Genomic DNA, 22592 nt, shown 5'->3' on the forward strand with positions numbered 1-22592 from the left:
GTCATATGGATAGTCACATTCTGTTTCCTATTTACTTTATTTCAAATCTACACCTTTCAGACTTAGCTGGATTGATAGAGGAATTTACATGAAGATAATCTACACAAGCTGTGAGTTCGGTTACTGATTATTTTTGTTATATTTACACGTACTGAGTGAGTTTTTGGGAGCCAGAGCAGAGTTACGTCACGTCGCGTATCAGCTGACGTCAGACGGAAACCTTTTTCTCATTTACGTCTACAAGCTGTAAGAAATGACCTTCTCAACATGACGGAGGCTTTAACTAGGAGCGTGTTCCTTCCACGCTGTCAAAGAAAAAGGCTGAATCCCATATCGCTCCGACATAGCAAAGACTGTAGAGGAAATTACTACACGCCCTATGTAGTGATCTTATATAGGGATTAGGGAGCTATTTGGGATGGAGCAAAAGTAGGTTGTGTTGTTATCGTCAGCACCGAAATGCATTGTGGGAGTGAGGGGTGGGGGAATTGCTTCTCCGAATGAGAGAGCTACAAACAAGCTGTTAGGGACCGGACAATCCGCTGAAGATGAGAAATCACTAATGAAAATATAACACGCTATACGCTGAGCATTTCCTAATGCATGATTTCATTAATACCGGGTTTGTTTTGGTCTGTCAGGCTCAGCTCGCGCATGATTTACTTTAAACTAGTCTGCTGCTTCGTCCGATAGCAAAGCTCTAAATTGTGAAGGCTCAGGTAAGACCAGTGTTTCATCATTCATAACCAGTTATCGGTATTTACAGGGAAGAAAACATCAACTTTTGCTTTTTTTTTGCATTCTGGTAAAGAAAAAGGTTTGCATACGGTCAGCTTGTTTACGTCCCTGATGGGTTTAAACACGTACAGACAGAGACGAAGGGCCCTATACGGGATCGAGCGACAGTTGGACATGGTGTCTCGCGCATCATTTGTTAAACAAATGTTTGTCTCTGTTGTGTCGGAAATATATATCGCACAATTCATAATCCCAGCTCACGATGTTCTTCCTATAGGTACAGTAAAGATAAGAATTTGGTTTGAATCCGTACTAGGAAATCATGTGCTGTTGTGGTTCCGTCCTCAGTTAATACCATCTTCCTTAAATAGTTAGTGCCGCTTTAGGATGTACTGCATTAAGCCAGTAATTCACTACGTAGTCCAGTGGTGTGCGGTTTAGGACGGGGCCGCCGTGTCCCTGGCAACGGTAGTTAAGACCGCTTAATTCGGTGTCTGGGGCAAAACTGAAAGCACTGTGATTTGTGTGTGCACCTGTTTCACCTGCTCCCTAAGTCTGTTTATCTCCCTCAAGTGTTTCTTTCCTCGCTTAACACCTTAACCGTGTACGTGTTCATGACTAAGTGTTTAAAATACTAAACGAGCCCCAGACTTGCCTCTGTTTAAAGCTTTACTAAAGGTTGGGCCAGTTGGAGCTTCCTGATGCTATGTTGTTTGCCCAAGGGGAGGTTAATTTGTAGCTATAGTTGCGGCCTTGTGTAAAGGACATGAACTAAAGAGAGACCTTTTGGCTTTCCATTAGCTTATCCCTTTCCTAATCTCTCTGTTTGTTGTCTGAAATTTTTGACTTCCTTTCGAATGTCAGCAGTAAAATCAAGAAGCCCATGGACTGTGTTGCTGCAGGGTTTGCTTTAGTAGCTTTTATTTACATTTACGTACCAACGCTCGGCTCTAATGAGTTTGAAACTTCAGCTGAGAACTCAGTGAGAACCAAGGCCTTTTCACGTTTAGCTACGTCGAGCAAACCAGAAACATAAAAGACACGGCTGTAGATCACACCAGTTCCACGGCTGCTGTAGGACGTCCCTGCAGCCCGCATTTGCACATTCAAGAGCTCTTCTCTTTGTGCTGCTCTCATCGTCTTTCAGTAAATGCGAATTCATTAAAGGTCATTTCATCTGACTAACGCTTTACTGATCAACCCTTTTTGTGTCGCCTGATATCCAGTCCTGAGCCACCCCATGCGCGTGATTGTAATGGGCTGAAATTCTGACGACTCAATTGTCAAAAGCTCAATTTCTTGGTCAGAATCTCATGTTTAAATCAGATGCTTTCCCCTTCACCTTAATGCTATTCTCACAGATTTGAACAAGGCATGCAGAGCTTTCATCAAATCTTCTGTGTAACTGTCATCCTGGAATGTTGTAGTATTAGCATTGTTTTAAACAACAAAAGTAACCTCAGAATATGATCAATGACCGACAGTTTGATACGTTGCTGTATGTTAATCCAACTATACAACCTTTTGACATTGCTGGGTGTCTGGTAGGTTTCAGTATGTTTTTTTTATAAACTCGTTTTTGTTTTTTACTTTGAATCTGGTTTGGCCTGAAAGCTGACCTAAAATCGGTTTACAAAAATTAGTTCTTGAAAATTGAACTTGAGCTTTTGTTAGCAGAATAAGGAGTGGTATGTGTTGATGACTGCTAAGACGAACAGGGATGTGGGTGAAATGGTATTTGACAGTATTTACAGTTAACTGGTTGTTATAAGAGTAGTCAGCATTCAAAGCCGAGTCAATTTACAACACAAGTCTTAGCCTTAGGTCTTTTTCCCTCCCCTTTTCTTGCTCCTTCCTTTATTCCTTGTACCCTAACTTATCTTTTCTCTTTCTGTCCAATCGCTTTCTTGCCGTCAGTGACGGTCCAGCATGACAGAGAGTATCATGAGCAAAGCGGCCACCATGGAGATCCCTATCAACAGTAACGGGGACAGCAGGACTCTGGGCGAGGATGATGGCCTTGAGCAGGTAAGGGAAGCTCTTTTTCTCTTTAAATTTAGATGTCTCAGGTCACCAAAAACATTCGTAAAGTATATGTGATTGGGCTAAGTTTGTGATCTTTAAAATGTGTTTGTTGAAGTGTGAGAGTGTGGCCACGTGGCCTTCTGCAGTTTCACCTTTATGTCCTGAGAGAAAATCTCCTGTGAGCAGGTGAAGCAAACATTTATTCACAGCTCTCTCTCTCTCTCTCTCTCTCTCTCTCTCTCTCACACTCACACTCACACTCACACTCACACTCACACTCACACTCACACACACACTCACACTCACACTCACACTCACACACACACACACACACACACACACACACATAAGAGTGTGAGCATGCATGTTTGCACAAGAGAGACTTTTTGCACTGCTTGTATCTGGTATCAGTCAAGTTTCAATCTGCTGATATAAAGTAACGCAGTATGTCAGTAACTCAAGAAGTAAAGACTTCTAATATTAGAAGGACATATTTTAACTCATGTTATTTCCTGCTCAGGTTTAGGATTAAAAAAATATGCTGATATGAGAGACAGGGGGTGGAAACGTCCCTTAGTAAACAAAAGGTGAAATGCGTGCATTGTCTGAAGGCACGCCTGGGTGAAACAACAGTGCATGGTTTTTAGATCCGGGTGAGGAACTCTGCATAAACAGCACTGTGTTTGTTTAAAGGCTGAGCAGATTTACTTTAGTAGCTATTTAGGATTTCATGACTTACTGTTCCGACTATGATAATGTGTTGCTTAGTGACTGGTTTCTCATGTCTTTTTAACATATTTTTCCCCTCTTCTGCACAGATTCTCATCACACCCGTTTATTGCTCTTGTTTGTTTGTTTATTACTCATGTAGCTCCAACTTTGCGAGTTCTCTGGTGATGGAATTACATTAGGGGTGCAGTTATTTTTGCATATTCTCACAGTTTGCGGTGCACAAATGTCACACATGAAGGCAGAGGCTGCTTAGTTGGTTAACAGACAATGCTGACCACTCTGAGGGGCTTTCAAAAATGTAATAGACTGTTGCCTTGTTGGCTGTAAACGTGTTAAAGATGCTTGGTTGATATCAGCAAGGACAGATGGCATTTCTTCTGTGGTCTTTTGAAAGAAGAGGTAAATGAAACCAGTCTGCAAATTATGGGCTCTCAGATGACTTGATCAGATTTTTTTTATTACATTTCTTACTGTTCAGAATGAAGTAAAAATCGGGATGATTTCTGTGCATTTTAGCATGATTGGTTGTGGGGATGTAATGCTGGGCTACTATTTATGAGCTGTTTCTACTTATCTCACACACACACACACACACACACACACACAGAGCTCAGTCATCTATTGCATTATGTATTAAATATCATCCCATAAATAAAGCATCATATCTTCTGAAAAATGCCTGAAAAGATCTGAAAAATGAATACAAGGGGCTGCTTGGTGCAAGTATTCTTGTCATATTACTGCTCCAGGATTCCCAGTTTAATTCCATGGGTTACTGTCTGTAGAAGTTCACATCTTCTCTGTAGGGGTTTCCTCTGGGTTTACCAGAAAAGAATGCTGCCAGACTGGCCATGCTGAAGTAGTGTGAATAAGGGTGTGTGTGTGTGTCGAGCGAGTGTGTGTGTCGAGCGAGTGTGTTTGCGAGCGAGTGTAGTATAGTGGTATTAGTAGTTATTGATGTTGATGTAGTATAGTGGAAGTTGTAGTAATAGTTGTAGCATAGTGGTAGTTATAGTTGAAGCTGTTATTTGTTTTACATACAGGTTACAGGACTATTAGAAAGTTGTAGTAGTAACAGAAATATTAGTACTTAAAGTTGTAAGAGTTGATGTAGTAATATTAGAGGAGGTAGATGTTTATTAGTTGATATAGTGAAATAGTTGAACTGGTAGTACAACGTAGTTAAAGTAAAAGTAATAAAGTAATAGTTTAAGTAGAAGTTGTTCATGTAGTCTTAGTTGTAGTAGATGTAGTAGTTGTAATAGAAGTAGCCTTCATTGTAATAGTAGAAGTAATTTAATTAAATATATATAATATTAGTTTTAGTAGTTATAGTACTAATACATGTAGAAGCAGCATTATTAGTTAAAGTAGTCATAGTAGTTGTAGCTGCTGTTATCGTTGTAGTAGAAATAGTAGGGAGTTTTAGCCAGGAAAATATTATATTTTCAATTCCAATATGCTTGACTATGTTAAATGCAACAGAACATTTTCTTTATTTATTCCATTATTCACATTCAGGCTGGAACTATTTGGTATTTTAGTGCTCTTATTTTTTAATAATAATAATTCATTCTCATCTGTAAGATGCTTTTCTATTGTCCTCATTTCCGTTGTCCCCCGTTCTACTGAAAATTATTCTTGCTGTAGATTCCCTGATCAGTGCTGTGTGATCTTTGCTCAGAGGTTTTGTTCCAAATCAAGCTTTACTAATAATTCATTCTTCTGCTTAAAAATACGAGTAGGTAAAATGATGTTATCTGGGCTCATTTTTACCAATCATATGGTCTTACCTGCAAAATACATAGCACACAGCTCTGCATTTGTGGAATTTATGAATCTGAATGCCTTCTATCTCCTATTATTCAGTTCATTTAAGCTGAAGATTATTTAATCATATTTCATGCCACTGTTGATTTTCTTTTTATGGCCACTTGTTTTTTTTTTCTGCATTGTTCATTTTCTTTTCTGTATGTCTTTCTGTCATCCATTCATGTCCGCAGGCTCCAAAGGTACAGTGGGGCCTGAATGAGAAGGTAGGGCGTCCCCCAGTCCAAAGGGTGAGGAGCGCACTGGTGGAAGGGTCCGAGCACACAGAGGCTCTCTCTGTCTTCTGTGTGTGTGTGTGTGTGTGTGTGTGTGTGTGTGTGTGTGTGTGTGTGTGTGTGTGTGTGTGTGTGTGTGTGTGTGTCTGTGTCTGTGTCTGTGTCTGTGTGTGTGTCTGTGTGTGTGTCTGTGTGTGTGTCTGTGTGTGTGTCTGTGTGTGTGTCTGTGTGTGTGTCTGTGTGTGTGTGTGTGTGTGTGTGTGTCTGTGTGTGTGTGTGTGTAGCCTTTTATTGCTGTTTGACCCCTAATTTCACAGGATGCCTTTCAAAATTTCCATATGTGTAAACTAAATAAAGATTAAATTATTTTATTCCTGGGCTTCACTACAGCCAATAACAGTAGACTGAATGAGTAAAAAAATGTGGTTCAGAAAAGATTGGATGATTGCATTGCTACATAAAGCTGTCAGTTTTTCCCCTCTAGTATCAGTGTCTTCAACTGTGAGAAGATGGTCAAGCACTTACACAAAATAAATTAAAGACCTCTCTGTATCTCTGGTGCTGGTCACTTATCAACCCAAGAGCCAGTCGCTGAGAAAAATCCTACTAATAACCTACTGCTCTTATTAAAGGCCATAAAATATCCTGCCAGTTCCTTGATTTTTTAAGATGAGTAACGAATACAATATGACGCAGCGTTTAGTTCAAATAAATATTAACCAGGTGCTGGGATTTTTTTTTATTTCAGTTATATTTATCGGTTTAAGGTTAAGTTATCCATTTATTAGATGTATTTATGTTCATTCATTTGTTGAACAAGTTGTTGAATGTCTGTGAAACAAATACGTTTTTATTGATCACTTATGTTATAGCAGCTATAAACTGTTCATAGCACTATTCTTTCTTCTTGCTCTCTCTGTTAAAGTCAATAAGATAAAAAATGTAGTTTTTCAGTTTACTAACTGTTAATTATTCTAAAACCAGTTAACTAACTGAAAGTTATTCAACACTCAGAATTCAGATATATAGTAACTTGATTTTAAACTTAAACTTAACTTTTTTAAACTTAAAATTTTTATATAAAGCTGCTTTGGGACCATGTGGATAGTTAAAAGTGCTATACAAATAAATTGACTTCAGCATGCAAAAAACACGCTTTAACTCAATACAGCTGGCCAAGACAAGTGTTACAACAATTTCAAATCAAACGTAATATGACACAAAAAGCTTCTGGCAGCAAACAGAAGCAGAACCGGTCACAGGCAGCAGCTGTCATTATGCTAAAACTAAACACACACTGTTTGTCCTGGCTGGTGATTGTGGGTCAGGAAATGCCTTGTTTTAGTCTTTTACTCATCACTCCTTTAATCAGAGCAAATTACTTTTTGCACAGTCAGTGATAAACTCTTGATCTGAATTCATATCTTTTGACTAAATGTTAACGTTGTCATCGGAGCCAAAAAGCGGTGGCCTGCTGTGGTTGTAATAAAAATAGTCAGCAATACAATGTGATCATCCAATCTATTCTGAATAACCATCAGTTAAATCAATAGTATTGCACACATCGATTTTGAAAAGCATCCTGCTATTAAACCTGTACACTTAAAGCTGCTGTAAGCAGTTTTTGCATTTTAAACAATTACACTAGAATTATCAGCTGAAGGAGTTTCAACAGCATGGACACTAAGCCTTGTCCTCCAATGCGTGGAAAAAATGGAAGAGCATTTGTCTTCTCTAGCTAACATCTGGCCATTGAACAAATTACACTATACAAAAGAAAAATCTCACTTGAGGGTTTTGTTTTGATTTATTTATTTATTTATTTTTTTAAAGACTTGTATACATTTGCATATTTCAGCTCTGCTCAAACCCAAGAATATTAGCAAGACAATTTTATTTGTTTATTATAGGTTACATCTTGACTGAATGAAAAAAATGTATGCAGCAGCTTTAACCTAACCACAGCTAAAAATGGGAAAAATGTTATTTCTGTTGATTATTAAAAATCTCTTTGGATCTATTATGGTATGTTTTCAACATACTGATGGTTTCAAATGGATTTTTGGTACTAGTAACCCTGTGTGTCCGCCTTCAACTAACACACGTTACTAATCTACTGTCAGTCATTGACTACTGTCAGTCTTTGACATCTTGCAAGTGCCGTGACCTTAAAGTTGATTTGTTTTGTTTGAGAATATTTTTTCTTGGGCTCAGTCCAGCAGTGATGTACAGTATGCTCGCCTCTGTAAGAGGACGCGAAGCGGCTGCATGCTGTATGTGACTGCTGCGTGTCCCTGCTGTGACGTTTGTTTGGGAAATGATTGGCCTGCTCTGTAGGAGGGGATTATTAAGGCTTTTTATTTGCATCGAATGCACATTACTGCACTGCTGATGCAATCAGAGCACAAATCACATCTTATTCGTCATCGTTTAGAGTCACAGATAAGATGCTGTAGTGAAGTAACCTGTCTGAAAGGCAGTCTGTTTAGAAGTCAGTAGTTGTTCAAAGAAAATGTTTTCTAATTACTTTAGGATAGTTTCTTAATACCCACCTAACACAAATGTGTTGTCCCTGTGCATTGTGGATGAATATGCTTTAGGATTTACTTTTAGTAACGTTGCCAGTATTGAATGCCACAGACAAGGTAATCTTTTGGTCTCTTTGTCTCTCTTGCTCTGTGTGTGTAGGATTTGCAGCAGGTAATGGTATCCGGGCCTAACCTCAATGAGACCAGCATTGTATCAGGTGGCTATGGAGGTACAGCAGAAGGCATCATTCCTACTAGCTCTATCAAAGGTATCACAATTCTCTCTCACTCTCTCTCTCTCACACTCACTCACACACACTCACTCACAGATAAACATATATACACACTCACTTACTCACACTTACTTACACTCCCACATAAATATGTACACACAAGCACCCTCATATAATCTAAGATATGAATGTACACACACACACACACACACACATATACACCTTGTTATCCTGTTGTATAAGTGGAGCCTCAGATTGGAGGCAAGGCTGATTTCTGGGCATGCTGCTGAATGTGAATCCTGTCTTGCATTATGTGTTCCAAATGCATATTTTCCAGCTCATCAGCTAGCCCTGAAGACATGCCAAAGCTGGATTTTCTCCAGAATTTCTATGTACAGCTGCTCTCTGTCTCTCGCCCTCCATTTCTTTTATGTATTCTCTCTCTATTACTTTATTTGTATGTTCAGCGTCAGAATTTTCCAGACAGGATTGTCTCTCTTTCGTAGGGATTGTTCATGGCTCTCTTTACCAGTCTCTTTACTAAACTCACCTTTGAACTTTTCATCCTCAGCAGATTTTTTTCAGGTGCTGTGTTTTTCAGGATCTTAGTGCTGTGTATTTGTTGGTTGCTCTGTATGTATGTTCTACTGGCATTACAGTAGCTGTGCTCCAGAGAAGTGGTAGCTCAGTGGTTAAGGCACTGGACTACTGATCAGAAGGTTATGAGTTTGAATCCCAGGACCACCAGGCAGCTATTGCTGGGCACTTGAGAAAGGCTCTTAACCTTAAATTGCTCAGTTGTTTAAAATGAGATAAATGCCAGTTGCTCTGGATAAGGCCATTTTCCAAATGCCATGAATGGAAATGAAATGAATAGAGATTATTAGGGATGTAAACAAAAATGAATGTTATTCAGAATGAATAGATAATGTGTTTTAATTAGATTCTTTTGTTTCATTTTGTAAATAAAATATTTTGTCTACCTCAATGGTCTAATTGTCCAACTTCAACGTCAGGTTCCAGTTTTAGTTCTAATAAATCCTCAGATGTTTCCACAGTTTAGGACTACAATGGCGCTGCAGTTGCCACAGTCTCTGTCAAGGATCAGTTGATAACAAATAGACTTTATGGTAAAAGTAGGTGAATTTCCTTGTTAAGTGCTGTTTTTGACCATATAGTAAACAGCCATTGAAAGGAATCATTTATAATCTCTCTTTTGAGTCTCGATCCTCTCAAAGTTTTTTCCTCATATTATATCAGGGAGTCACTTCTTTCTTCCTAAATAGGGGTAAATCTCTAAACTGTTCAGTGGGGTTGAGGTTAGGGCTCTGAACCTTCTTCTACCATGTCTTCATGGATGTCACTTTGTGTCCACAGGCTTTGTCATGCTGGAATGTATTTGGGCTTCTTAAGCCAGGTTAAGGGAAACTGTAAAACTTTTTTTTTTTTTTTTTTGGCAAATGCTTAAAGATGGCTGTGATTGTCAGGAGTCCTTAAAATGTTGCCCATATTGATTTACATTTTTTGTGGGGATTCATGTTTTAAATGATAGTTGCTAATAATATTTAGTCACACTAGATAGAAAGCTTGAATGTCTTGAATGTTCCACACGACATCTGGGTTCAATGAATCCATCCAATAATGAACTTGAGTGATGTTGCTGAGGAACTGTAGAAGTTAAGGAGCTGTGTTCCTCAAATTGATATTGTTATTATTGACCAAGTTTGTTTTGTTTTCCAGAATTGCCAAATTTGATTTTTGTATGTTAGTTTAGCCCATGCTTACTATTCAAATCTAAATACAGCTAATGAATATTTGGAACACTGATACAGATGCAGACACATGCACTGTGTCTCAACTCTCTTATGGATATGATATTTTAGTCATGAGAGAGACGATTTGTTGGAAATACTTTCCCATTATATTATGTATTAATCTACTCGGCTACAGACAGAAATGTTGGTACATCAGTAGCTTAAATAATCCCATTTTTTTTCTCATAGAAATATACTCATCACACAAGCTCTGATTGGGTCCTGATGTAATAATAGTATTTTAATAGAATTAAAATGGATCAGATTCTGACATGAGAAAGAGGGTTAAATGAGAGGATGTGATGGCAGCTCCTGGCGCCCTCTGGTGGCTGATTTTGTCAGCGCATTCTGTCTCTCTTCTCTCTCAGGCCCCGCTGTTCACCTCAACACTGAGTTTATGGGCAACAGACGCATCCCAGTCGATGGACAAGGTTACAGCTTCACTCTTTCTCTCTCTCTTTCTTTCTCTCTCTCTTTCTCCGTGTGTCTCAGTCAACGCCCTAGTTTGTGAAGTAGTAGATCATAAACGTGAGTTTTGGTAGTGCTACACATCAGGACACAATCGATTTGTCCTTACACTCATTTCTGTCATTGATTTCAAGCAGTAATGTAATTTTTAAAAAATCCTTCAAAGTCATTAGACACGAACAAACCGTATATAGAAAGTCATGTAAAGTTAAAAATAACTCATTTAAAAATTCATTTTAGAGCAAAAGCTATATACTTCCATTTGTAGATGAAGTTAGCTGAGAGTTTGTCTGCCGATTCGAGAGGCTGTCATTCAGTAAGGGGGCATTACTGAGCATTGATGCTCCCTGGGTTTTGTAATGCATTGTGGGAATTTTTACATAGTGAATGTTTCAATGCTCAACACTTAAAATGACCCCCGATAAGTACCATGACTACTGAACTAGGGAACTGACTGAGATACTATATCACACACACTCTCTCTCTCTCTCTCTCACACCCTCTTCCTCTCTCTCACATGCTTGGCCGGGCTGGAGTGTTGGGATTTAAGCCCTGAAACTTCTTTTTATATTATTTGCATCTCTTTTCCAAAGGTTGGGAATGTCTGGACAGATGGATTCACTTTTCTTATTTTCTCCTCTAGGTTTTAGAGTCTGCCGTCTGCTTGAAATTAACTGCATCTTTTCTTTTTCTTTGCCAGGCTTCACTTTTCAGTTAAGTTTCCAGGACAAATTCCGTAAGCGTATAAAAAAGCAATATTATGCAATCATCCCATCAATCTTTTAAGCATCTCTTATATAAATGTTTGAAGATGTGATTTGTGGAACAGACATTTGTGTTGGTCAGTAATTGTCTCTGATAACATTTTTGTTTAGCTCTTTTCTGCTAGGCTCTGGGGAAATAGAATGATGATAATTTGTGACTTTATTTTATTTATTTGGATTATAAATATGAATCATATGGCTTTACTCCCAATTTCTGAAAATTGTGTAACTGTTAGATAAAACTTTCTAACTAAGAATGTTTTTAGAATCTTTCGGCAGGTTAATTTCAGAACTCAAGTGAATAACGACATTAATAATAAGGCTATTTAATATACACTTGATTTGTGTAGTAAGAAATATCCATTCACAAAAAAATGGGTTTAGGCCCAAGACATTTATGGCATTAAAGGGTATTGCAGTTCAGTCACGTTCTGTTAGAAACATATTTCTAAGACCTAGTTTGTAGTAAGAATAAAAATGTTAGCTTTTTAATACCCAGTAATATACAGTTATAGGTTATCAGAGTAATATTATTATTATATATATAATATTATAATATTACACGAAGGATCTAGATAGAGACACACACACACACATACATATACTGTTTATGAAGGATTTTTTTTGCCTGATCAGTGAAATTTTCCAGTCTATCTGTCTGTCATGTTTAACTTAATCCTGCTTTCATCTTTTCATAGTCGTACATCTTCTCTTCATAATCCTTTTTCCCCTCCTTCTTCTCCACCCTGTTATTCTTCCTGATCTTTTTTTTTTTTTTTTAAATCATCGCCTTTCACACACCAATCACCTTCCCCTGCCCTTCATATCACTCGTGGACCCATGTTACATATGTAAAAATGTAACTCTGAATCCTCCCCTTTCATCAACTAAACCACGCCATCAATTCCTTTATCCGATTTCTTGTAACAACCCCTAAATGCCCGTCCACACCCCTTACCTAACCCCCTCATCAGACTTGCGAATGAAGTGCAGGGGTGTTAGCATTGGCCCAAGCCACTCTGCTGCCATCCGGATAGCCAACCAATCAGACGACTTCCCCGGTATCCCAGGTACCCCGGGATTTTTTCCTTCATTGTGGTCTCTGGCAAGCCATCGCAATTTCATTCACTCTCATTTGCTCCCTCTTTTCACCTTTTGACATTACGTAGCACACTGATCAGTGCTTTCTCTCTGCTGCAGTGCTCCATATAAATAGGACTACTTAATCTTCTGTATTTTTATTGGTTTTAAGGGTTAGGTGAAAGGTTTATGAGACTGCTGTAAACTTAGATATATGTCTGAGTATCCCTTTGCTTCTTTGTATCATAGGATCCAGCATGCACCATAGCAACAGTTCGTCTGTGATGGCAGAAGAGGCCGCGAGAGGTGTCGCCGTGGAGAAGTTTGACATGATGAAGAAATGGAGCTTGAACACTTACAAGGTAATGAGCCTTTCTTAAGCCAATCGTTAATAATAACAACATGAATAATAAATGGCCACTCAGCATAAAGACAAAATTTAGACTGAAAAGTGTGTTAATTCAAAGCCCCTTAAATTTCACACAAGCTCGTACAGATGTATGTCCTCCATGCTGTAACAGTATTCAGTACAAAGTGCACTTGAGTGCAAATAAAAAGCATTGTAACCTGCAGGGGGCACTAAGCTATGACCAAATTATAATCTTACTCTCATTTAAGTAATCAATTTGTTTTTCTTATTCATAATTGTCATGACTGCTTACCTTTACAACTCTCAAAATGCTCATAAAATAATAAGTTTAAAATAACAATGTTTTGTTTTAACTTCCTTAAGAGACTTGAGGTCCTTACAAGTTCGTATCAAAGTTGAAGAACTTGATTATTTTACCGTAAGTGAACGAATCATTTGAGAGAAACAGAAGCATTTTATATAAAACAAACAAAAGTTGGAAATTGTTTGCAAAAAAAAAACCAACAAAAAAACTTGAATAAATAAATTCCATCTGTGTATATCTGAAATAATCTGTCTGAGATAGATCAGATAATCTGCTTTAGGTAAATGCACATAAATAGTACATTCTGGTACCCACGCATGTAGACACACACACACACACACACACACACACACACCTACATGCTTGAGAGAATAAAACCAGTCCTCACAGGTTCATTAACAACACTATACTGCCCACTCCTATGATCCACATTTCTTTGGAAATTCCATCTGCTCATTCTGGTGTGATAAAAGCATACAGTGGTGTGAAAAAGTGTTTGCCCCCTTCCTGATTTTTTTTAAATTTTTTTGCATGTTTGTCACACTTTTTAATGTTTCAGATCATCAAACAAATTTAAATATTAGTCAAAAATAACACAAGTAAACACAACATGCAGTTTTTAAGTGAAGGTTTTTCTTATTAAGGGGGAAACAAAATCCAAACCCACATGGCCCTGTGTGAGAAAGTGCTTACTCCCTAAACCTAATAACTGGTTGGACCACCCACAGAATTGTTGTAATTCAGCCACATTGGAGGGTTTTTGAGCGTGAATCACCTTGTTAAGCTCATGCCACTGCATGTCAATAAGATTCAGGTCAGGACTTTGACAAGGCCACTCCAAAGTCTTTTGTTTTTACTTTAGTCATTCAGAGGTGGACTTGCTGGTGTGTTTTGGATCATTGCTACAGAACCCAAGTTTGCTTCAGCTTGAGGTCACGAACAGATGGCCACACATTGTCCTTCAGGATTTTTAGGTAGACAGCAAAATTCATGGTTCTATTTATCATAGCAAGTCTTCCAGGTTCTGAAGCAGCAAAACAGCCCCAGACCAGCACATTCCCACCCCCATATTTTACTGTTGGTATGATGTTCTTTTTCTGTTATGCAGTATTACTTTTACGCCAGATGTAATGGGACACACACCTTCCAAAAAGTTGGCTTTTGTTTTCCCTTAATAATAAGAACCTTCATTTAAAAACTGCATGTTGTGTTTACTTGCGTTATCTTTGACTAATATATAAATTTGTTTGATGATCTGAAACAATAAAGCGTGATCATCGTGCAAACAAATAAAAATTCAGGAAAGGGGCAAACAATTTTTCACACCACTTCAGATGTGAGCTGTCTTGTTTAATTTGCCTGTAAATGCGGTGGATGTGAATAGACCAGAAATGGCCAGAATCAGAGCACAACCTTATTATTAAATGTTTTTACTAGTGGCATTTTTTTTGTCCTTTTTCTTGAAATTGTAAACAAAAAATTGCAAATAAAAGATTCTTCTATTAAACTCCTAGCAGTGAAAGCACATATGTAATTACTTTCTCTGATAGCTGTACTCATGTTTGACACAGGCTGAATGTGAGTCGTGATCACGTCACATGTCATGTCTGCTCAAAACTGCTGGAAATCGGTGGTAAATTTGAAACAATGAATTTGTGTTTATTTCTGCAGTCGAGGGACTGTTTAAGTGTAAAGACAATACTACCAGTATGGCAATAATGGGCCATATTGATACATTAATTTACTTTCTTTAACATTTAAATTAGTAATCAGATTTCTACTGAAGCGTTAGAAGGACGTGTCATTAGCATTTGAACACAAATCACACATGATGCTGCTTTACTGTTCTTTAGCAACACTGTGATGTTGAGATTTTATGTATTAGATTTCAACATAAAGTTTTGTCTACGTTGTTCTTTTGCAACGTTGTTTTGTTGGTGCTTGTATAAAGCTTGTAGAGTGCTGAAAGTGTTACGCTCGACAGCAGTGTGACTCATTATGAACACTTGCTCAATCAAACTGAGAAATGATGCTTGCATTGAAATCAAGACAACATTGAATCATCTCAGTGAACACAGCTACTTCCAAATGAATTTAAAAGTATTTTGCAGTACATTTACATTTGGCAGACGCCCTTATTTAGAGCGACGTACAAAAGTGCTTCTAAGTCTCCTATTATTGAATCCGTTAACTCTGGTTCACTTTGTTAGAGACTTAAGATACCCTGAGCCAAAAGCATTCTTTAAAGTTTTTTTTTGTAAAATACATTCAACAAACAGTGGAGAAAGTGTTAGTTAAAGTATTTCATGAAGAAGTAGGTCTTCAACCTTTTAGTCCAGTGGTCTATTCTTATTCAGAAACAACACCTGATTCTGAAGCCAAGATCGACTGAATCCATAGGAGGAGTCAGGTTTGGCTCCTGACTGACTGCAGGGAAACCCTGCATCAACCATTTCCAGATAAATTTGGCACGCCTGTTCTACTGTCTATCAAAAATAAAACATGCTAGCATTAGTTTCCATGGGTCTAAGAATAAATCTAAATCCCTTACACACACTGTAGAGACAACAAAGTTTTAACATGCTAAATCACTTAATATACATTAATAACAGGATATTTTTAATAGATTAGTCAGCAGAACAGACATAACTTAACAGATAAACAGAGATGAGTAAAGTCAAGGCCATGAGGCTTGTGTTTAAATGCCGTGAATGACTTTAGGTGATGAGACAGAAACGGACGCAAATGTTCAGGTTTGGCAGTGATGTTGGTTTTCCTTCGGCAAATTGCAGGGCTTAAATGCAGTTTTCTGTTTTTACTTTTGGGGTAAGTCAAAACCAGACAAACTATAATAGAGAATATTGCTGAAGATGTGTTAAATCTGACATAACGAAGGTTATGAGATTTTAGTTTTTTACAGATTTAGATATGTTACAGTGATCGTTAATATTGCTTGCATTTCAGTAAGAGGAAATGGTTAGCTTTGCTGAGACATCAATGCTCTGTGACTTGTAGATCGTTCTCATACTGTTAGCCATATAGCAGGTCTGTGAGCTGGAACAGATCATTCATCCTATAACTTTTAATTTCTGGAATGTTCTGGTATATTTCCCTATTTTGTTGTGTTACTTGAGAACTGCTATTGACTCTTTTCTCTATCCCTGTCTTTCTCCATCCAGTGCACTAAACAGATGATCTCTGAGCGGTTTGGCCGTGGCTCGCGCACTGTAGATCTGGAGCTGGAGGCTCAGATTGAGGTTCTGCGAGACACCAAGCGCAAGTATGAGAATGTGCTGCACCTGGCCCGTGCACTCACTAATCACTTTTACAGCATGGTGCAGACACAGCATGCACTCGGAGACACGTTTGCCGACCTCAGCCAGAAATCCCCGGAGCTGCGGGTGAGCTGCGTTTACTGATAGCAGGCTACATCACTACTGACCCACCACTGATCAGTTGATATCATCATGAATTTTGCAGGATAATTACAACACTGTTGTTTCTGATGAATTTATTGTGAAACCTATGATTACATGACCATAAATGATGTTAGAGGAGGAGGGTTTGTGGTCAGAAATTTTGCCAGGGTTAAGGCTTTGATTCCTGTTATTGCCCAGAATGTGTGGTCTCCATTTTCTTCCCATGATTCAGGGTTTAATTAGGGTACTCTGGTTTCCTCCCCAGTCCAAAGGTCCTGAACTGATTGGCGTCTCTAAATTGTCCATAATGTAGGAGGTATATGTGTGATTCTACCCTGTGATGGAGGGGCGGCGTGTCGAGTGTCCCCCGCCTTGTGTACTGATTCCCCCGGGATAGTCTCAAGGTTCCACACGACCCTGTGTAGGTTAAGCTGTAAAGAAACCCAATAGATCTATGGATGTGCTTTGTGGAGGTTATTTGGGGAAAATATTCTTTGATGGTTGTGATTCTCTGCTTCTAGGACGAATTTGGCTACAATGCAGAAACTCAAAAATTATTGTGTAAGAACGGAGAGACTCTGCTCGGCGCCATCAACTTTTTCGTATCCAGCATCAACACACTCGTCAACAAGACCATGGAGGACACGCTCATGACCATCAAGATGTATGAGAATGCAAGGTACAATACTGTTGCTGGCTTCAAATAAAAATGAACGTAGACCGTGTAGCTTTCACAGTAAATCATTTACAGTTACATTTACAGCATTTGGCAGACGCCCTTATCCAGAGCGACGTACATAAGTGCTTAAATCTCTAACATTGGATACATTCGTGCTGGCTCACTAAGTTACATACTTAAGATACCATGAGTTTAAAACATTGTTCAAAGTTACAATGAAAAAGTGTCAAAGGTGTTTTATATATATCTATATACACTCTTAATGCTACTTTACACTTAAATGGAACTTAACTAAACTTCACTAAAATTAACGAACTTAACTGAAATTCTCTTAACTTAACTGAACTTAATTGCTACAATTTCTTTTTTCTTTACATTAATTTTGCTTAATTTTCTTCATTGCTTTTCTCTTCACTTGTTTTTGCCTTTTTTGTCACTCTTTCCTCACTAACATCTGCCGGTCGTTTTAATAAAAACCTGTCCGGTAGCATATCAGATGCGGTGTAGTCGCACAAGTTAAAATTTAACGGATCCAACGCTCAAAACGTTTCGGCGGCGGCAGCTCGGATGCTCGTATCTCAAAAACTCGAATCACAGCTCGTATCTCAAAAAATTCGTATGTCAATGCACTCGTATCTCGAGGCATCACTCTGTGTGTGAGTGTGTGTGTGTGTGAGTGTGTGTGTGAGTGTGTGTGTGAGTGTGTGTGTGAGTGTGTGTGTGAGTGTGTGTGTGAGTGTGTATATGTGTGTGTGTATATGTGTGTGTGTGTGTGTATGCAAAAGATAGGGAAAGAATTGCAGTAAATTCATCTGCTACTTTTGTAAATTTGGTACATTTCTACTGTCATCCACAGCACATAAGAACATGGCATTATTGTCTAAAATATCTTTTGTCTAAGCAGTATGTCTATATAAAGCCGAACTAGGTAGACAGAATGTATTTATTTACTTTTTTTGGGTGTGGTACCTTTCCTCAGAGCAACAGTGTATCTGGAATTTGACCTTTTTGTTTTCTTTTTGTTTTCGTTTTAGAAAAAGATTTCGCAATATGTTATTCCTTTAAAGTTTGCTATCTGTTTGTGTTTTTAAACAGTTAACTGAATCTATGATATTTTTAGACTAGATTATAAGCCCGTGGGAATGTCAAGCATAACACCCCTATACTCTGTGCTTAAATTTCTGTTGTTTTAAATTTCTTAAATTGCTGATTGCTATTCATCTTTAATCTGTTTCCCGTCTGCTTTTCTTTTTCCTCTCTCTCATGCAGGTTGGAGTTTGACGCTTACAGAGCCGATCTAGAAGAGCTGAACATGGGACCACGGGACGCCGTGACCATGGCACGTATCGATGCAGCGCAGCAACAGTATCAGATCCACAAGGACAAATACGAGCGACTGCGCAGTGACGTCTCCATCAAGCTCAAGTTCTTGGAGGAAAACAAGGTGTTTAAAACGTCTCATAGAGTTTTACTACATGGAAAGTCTGAGCTCAAGTCTCAGCTGATTGTCAAATATATCCACTGTTGTATAATTTGCTGAGATGAGGAGCAAAATTTAAAAGCTATGTCCCTGGTGGCCCCTCCATGTTCTCATCTCTGTGGCCTGTGTTCGATTCCCAGGCAGGGAAACAACCCAGCCACTGAGGGGTTAACTATCAGTACTGGCCCCAACCCTGGATAAAGGGCATCTGGCGTAAAACCTGTACCAAAATCAGATGTGTGCAGATCAGACAATCCGCTGTGGTGACCCTAAATGAGAAGCAGCCGAAGAAATAACTAATTAAAAGTTATGAAGCGAATATTCACTTTTTCTACAAGGATATTCCAAACAGCTACATACTTAGTCGCTGCTTTAAATTAAAAGGTTAAGCCCCAAGAAGCCATGGTTTACAGTGATTTTTAGAGCAGATAAGGGGTGTTTTATGCGTTAATTGCATACATGTGTTTCATAAAATAAAACACAACCCCAAAAGATGCAAGAATTTATTACTAACAAATAATCATTCTTCAATCAATCAAGCAACACACTGTAATTATGAAATATTCAGTTATACTTCAGTCCAGTATATGATGTTCATCTCATTAAGCACAAGCACCATTATTGGAAGAGGAAGAGCTATCGTGTGTGTGTGTTTATTAGGTTTATTAAGTGAATTCTGCTTTGTTATTGTATGATATCACACTGCAAACTGTAATGTAGAATTAAATTTGAACACAGTCGAATAATTGAGGGAAATTGGTGTTATTAGCATAATATATTCAATATGCAACTCTTGAGTTTCTCTCTTATTTATTTCGGTGGGTCTCACTTCTTTTTAATCTTCCTCCTTGATACCGTCCATCTCTTTCAACCACTTGTCCATGCTGAACCGTTTTCCGTATACTAAAGACAGTTATACTGATGTAATGTGGTCATAGGTGTGTGTTTAAAGGGCAGTTGAGTGGTGCTGTGGTGGCTCAAGCGGTTAAGGCTCTGGGTTGTTCAAATTCAAGTTCAAGTAAGCTTTATTGTCATTCCGCTACATGTTGAGACATGCAGTGCAATGAGATGTCGTGTCTCACAGGTTAACGGTGCAACATGCATACAGACATAAAACGTAAAACAACAACAAAGCAGGCGGAAGTACGGACTATGCCATCAGTACAAAAAATACACCCAAGAAATAAATATAAATATGTAGACTATACAATGCTTTCCTTGATATTGTACATGTGCAACAGGAGGCATTTAAAGTCAAGCAGCTGGTAGCGGGCGAGTGCAAGATGCAATGTGCAACACGAGCATATAAACGTGTATTGTCTGTGGGTTTTGTACACCGTTTTCCTTTTTGATGTGCCAGTGTGCTAACGCTGTGGTGAGTGTGGCTGGTGGCGGTCAGGTGGGTCACGTCACAGGACGCCTGGGTATTTTCAGGGGTGGCAGTGGAGGTTTGAGTTCAGGGCTCTCACAGTTTGGGAGAAAAGGATCAGGGTTCAAGTCTCAGCTCTGCCACCAAACTGTCAACCAAATGCCTCCTGTTTAAATGCCACTTTAAATGCCTCCTGTTGCACATGTACAATATCAAGGAAAGCATTGTATAGTCTACATAAACTGCCACTGTTGGGCCCTTGAACAAGGCCCTTAACCCTCTCTGCTCCAGGGGTGCTATGTCATGGCTGACCCTGTGCTCAGATCTCACCCCTCCAAAGTTGGGATATGCAAAGAAAGAATTTCACTGTGCTTTAATGTGTATGTGACAAAATAAAGGCAATGATTTACAACAGATTTGAGTCAGCCAATCATAAACCAGGACCGGAGCAAATTGTTTTATAAAATATGTTCTTGAATGAACCCGGATGATCAGAGTCAGTAATAAATGTTGCTTTTAGTTTTGTGAGGCATGATGGAATAAAAAACATGGCCAAAGTTTCAGAAAGTTGACATGACCTGGGCTGGTTATTTTTTAAATAATCATCTTTGTGCTGTAATGCTTTAGGGACTCTGGGAAGTTCTTGCTACTCAGACATAAGATCCATAGTTAAATTCTCACCTTATTTCTGTTCTTTTTTTCGCCATCGTGACTTTGTGTTGTTTTTTTCTCCTGTTTCTCTCTCCCAGGTGAAAGTGATGCACAAACAGCTTCTCCTTTTCCACAACGCAATCTCAGCCTACTTTGCTGGCAACCAGCAGCAGCTGGAACAGACCCTCAAGCAGTTCAACATAAAGCTCAAACCCCCCGGAGCTGATAAGCCCTCCTGGTTAGAGGAGCAGTGAAGAGCTCCTAGAGTTCTCTGTCCTTCTGCAGGTTATCCAGACAGAGCAGGCAATTAATGAGACGCAGCCTGGCCACTATGGCAGCAGGGTAGCGAAAAGGCTTTACCATCCTGTAGCGGTTTGTAGGAGCCTGGGGTCCAAACTGCCTTTCCCCCTCCATACTTTTCTCCTCTTCTTCCTCAGCCTGTCTGTCTCTTTACTCCAATTGTGTTTGATCCTGAGAATAAACACTACTTGTATCTACTTTACCCTGAAAGCTGTTAAAGTTATTGTTCTGAACAAAAGCTAAGTGATAACTGACCAAATCTCCCAGGAAATGTTGTGTCAATCAGAACTATAGTAGACTTTCAACACACACTCTCTCTCTCTCTCTCTCTCTCTCTCTCTCTCTCTCTCTCGTTCGTGCTCTCTCTCTCTCGTGCTCTCTCTTGTAGTCAAGCCCCATTAACTACAAAACAACTTTTTTTTTTTTTCACCCTCCACTATTCTGCAATTGGGTTCTGGACTTGTAGAAATGACTGAGTAAACATGGTCCTACTGTTTCAAAGAATGAATAACTAGTCAGGTTGTAAATGTACTTTATTTTTTTGCCTGAATGTCCTGAGAAATTTGTGACCTGGCAGAACATTTGTATGATGCAGAAGGAAAAAAAAAATCCTAACTGTCTTAATAATTGATCCACTTGTGCAGCAATGTTTTTTACACGATCATGAGTCCTGACTCAGCCGTGTGTCGGGTGGTGAAAAAGAGTCATTTACAGCTAATTGAGTCATTTACAATTTCATCTCATATATTAAGTAATTCTTTTAGGTAGATCCACACCTATGTTTGTTTTTTTCTCACAAAGTGTACGTGTGATCATCTTCATGTCAGATTCATTCGAAAAGAGCACTGAAGGTGTTTAATCACTGTCGATTTGCTCTTGACCAGTTTCCCTCTAAATTAGACAAGTACAAAATCCGTACTTCTGGGGTGTAACAGTAAACCAGTATGACTGTATAGTGTTTCAGGTATTATCAAAGGCAACGCACGATTCTCTTTAGTGCAAACGATCCAAATCACTTGCTATCATCGCTGTCATTGAAGTGTCATTTAATTTCATCTGCTCTGAAGAAATTAATCCTGTGAGCAGATACAGTCATATTGGCTTGTACAGTTCATTCCATCTCCTTTGTTTTTAACATTTTGTCCTGGAGTTAAACTTTTGGTCTTTTTTCTCATCAGGGGCGTTAACAGTTTAACTGGGAGACTGAGAGGAAGGAAAACTCGATTACATTTTTTGACCTGGATTAAGAAACCCTTAATCTGATTTTGTTAGAATATCACTTTGAGTGTTCAGTTGTGTTTAGATCATTCGCAGGGTCATTCATTCTCACCACTATCACACTAAACTCCTAGGACACATTGCCAGTCTGTGGGTGTGTTATACTGTGCAAGGCAGTTGTGATACAATATTATGCTACGTACTAATTTATGTATGTTTTCATTCAGTTGCTTTAAGTAAACAATGATTAATCAAGGACATAAAGTGTAATGTAGTCTAGATTTATTTTGTCGTTTGTTTTGATTTGAGTTGCCAGTGATTAACATCATTGTTAAGCTTTACATAATAATCTGTACACTACAGTGTCTGTTAAGT

General features: G+C 38.6%; 1 protein-coding gene across 7 annotated transcripts; it reads left to right on the forward strand.

The window, feature by feature from the left end:
* Positions 1-472: 472 nt before the first annotated feature.
* Positions 473-21436, forward strand: arfip2b (ADP-ribosylation factor interacting protein 2b). 7 transcript variants are annotated; one of them, XM_060895603.1, is made up of 10 exons: positions 473-719; positions 2656-2766; positions 5499-5555; positions 8229-8337; positions 12322-12417; positions 12677-12789; positions 16281-16502; positions 17042-17199; positions 18469-18643; positions 20798-21436. In XM_060895603.1, exons 2-10 carry the CDS (start codon positions 2668-2670, stop codon positions 20951-20953), a joined length of 1185 nt encoding a protein of 394 aa, XP_060751586.1. In that variant the 5' UTR covers positions 473-719; positions 2656-2667; the 3' UTR covers positions 20954-21436. The 7 variants fall into 7 exon arrangements, with proteins under 7 accessions (XP_060751586.1, XP_060751579.1, XP_060751581.1 ...); XM_060895596.1 differs by lacking the exon at positions 12322-12417 and adding an exon at positions 10484-10546 and having other exon boundaries at positions 474-719; XM_060895598.1 differs by lacking the exon at positions 12322-12417 and adding an exon at positions 10484-10546 and having other exon boundaries at positions 474-719; positions 5499-5531.
* Positions 21437-22592: the final 1156 nt, after the last annotated feature.

The sequence above is a fragment of the Tachysurus vachellii genome, chromosome 20 (genome assembly GCF_030014155.1).
Source record: "Tachysurus vachellii isolate PV-2020 chromosome 20, HZAU_Pvac_v1, whole genome shotgun sequence".
Lineage (NCBI taxonomy): Eukaryota > Metazoa > Chordata > Actinopteri > Siluriformes > Bagridae > Tachysurus > Tachysurus vachellii.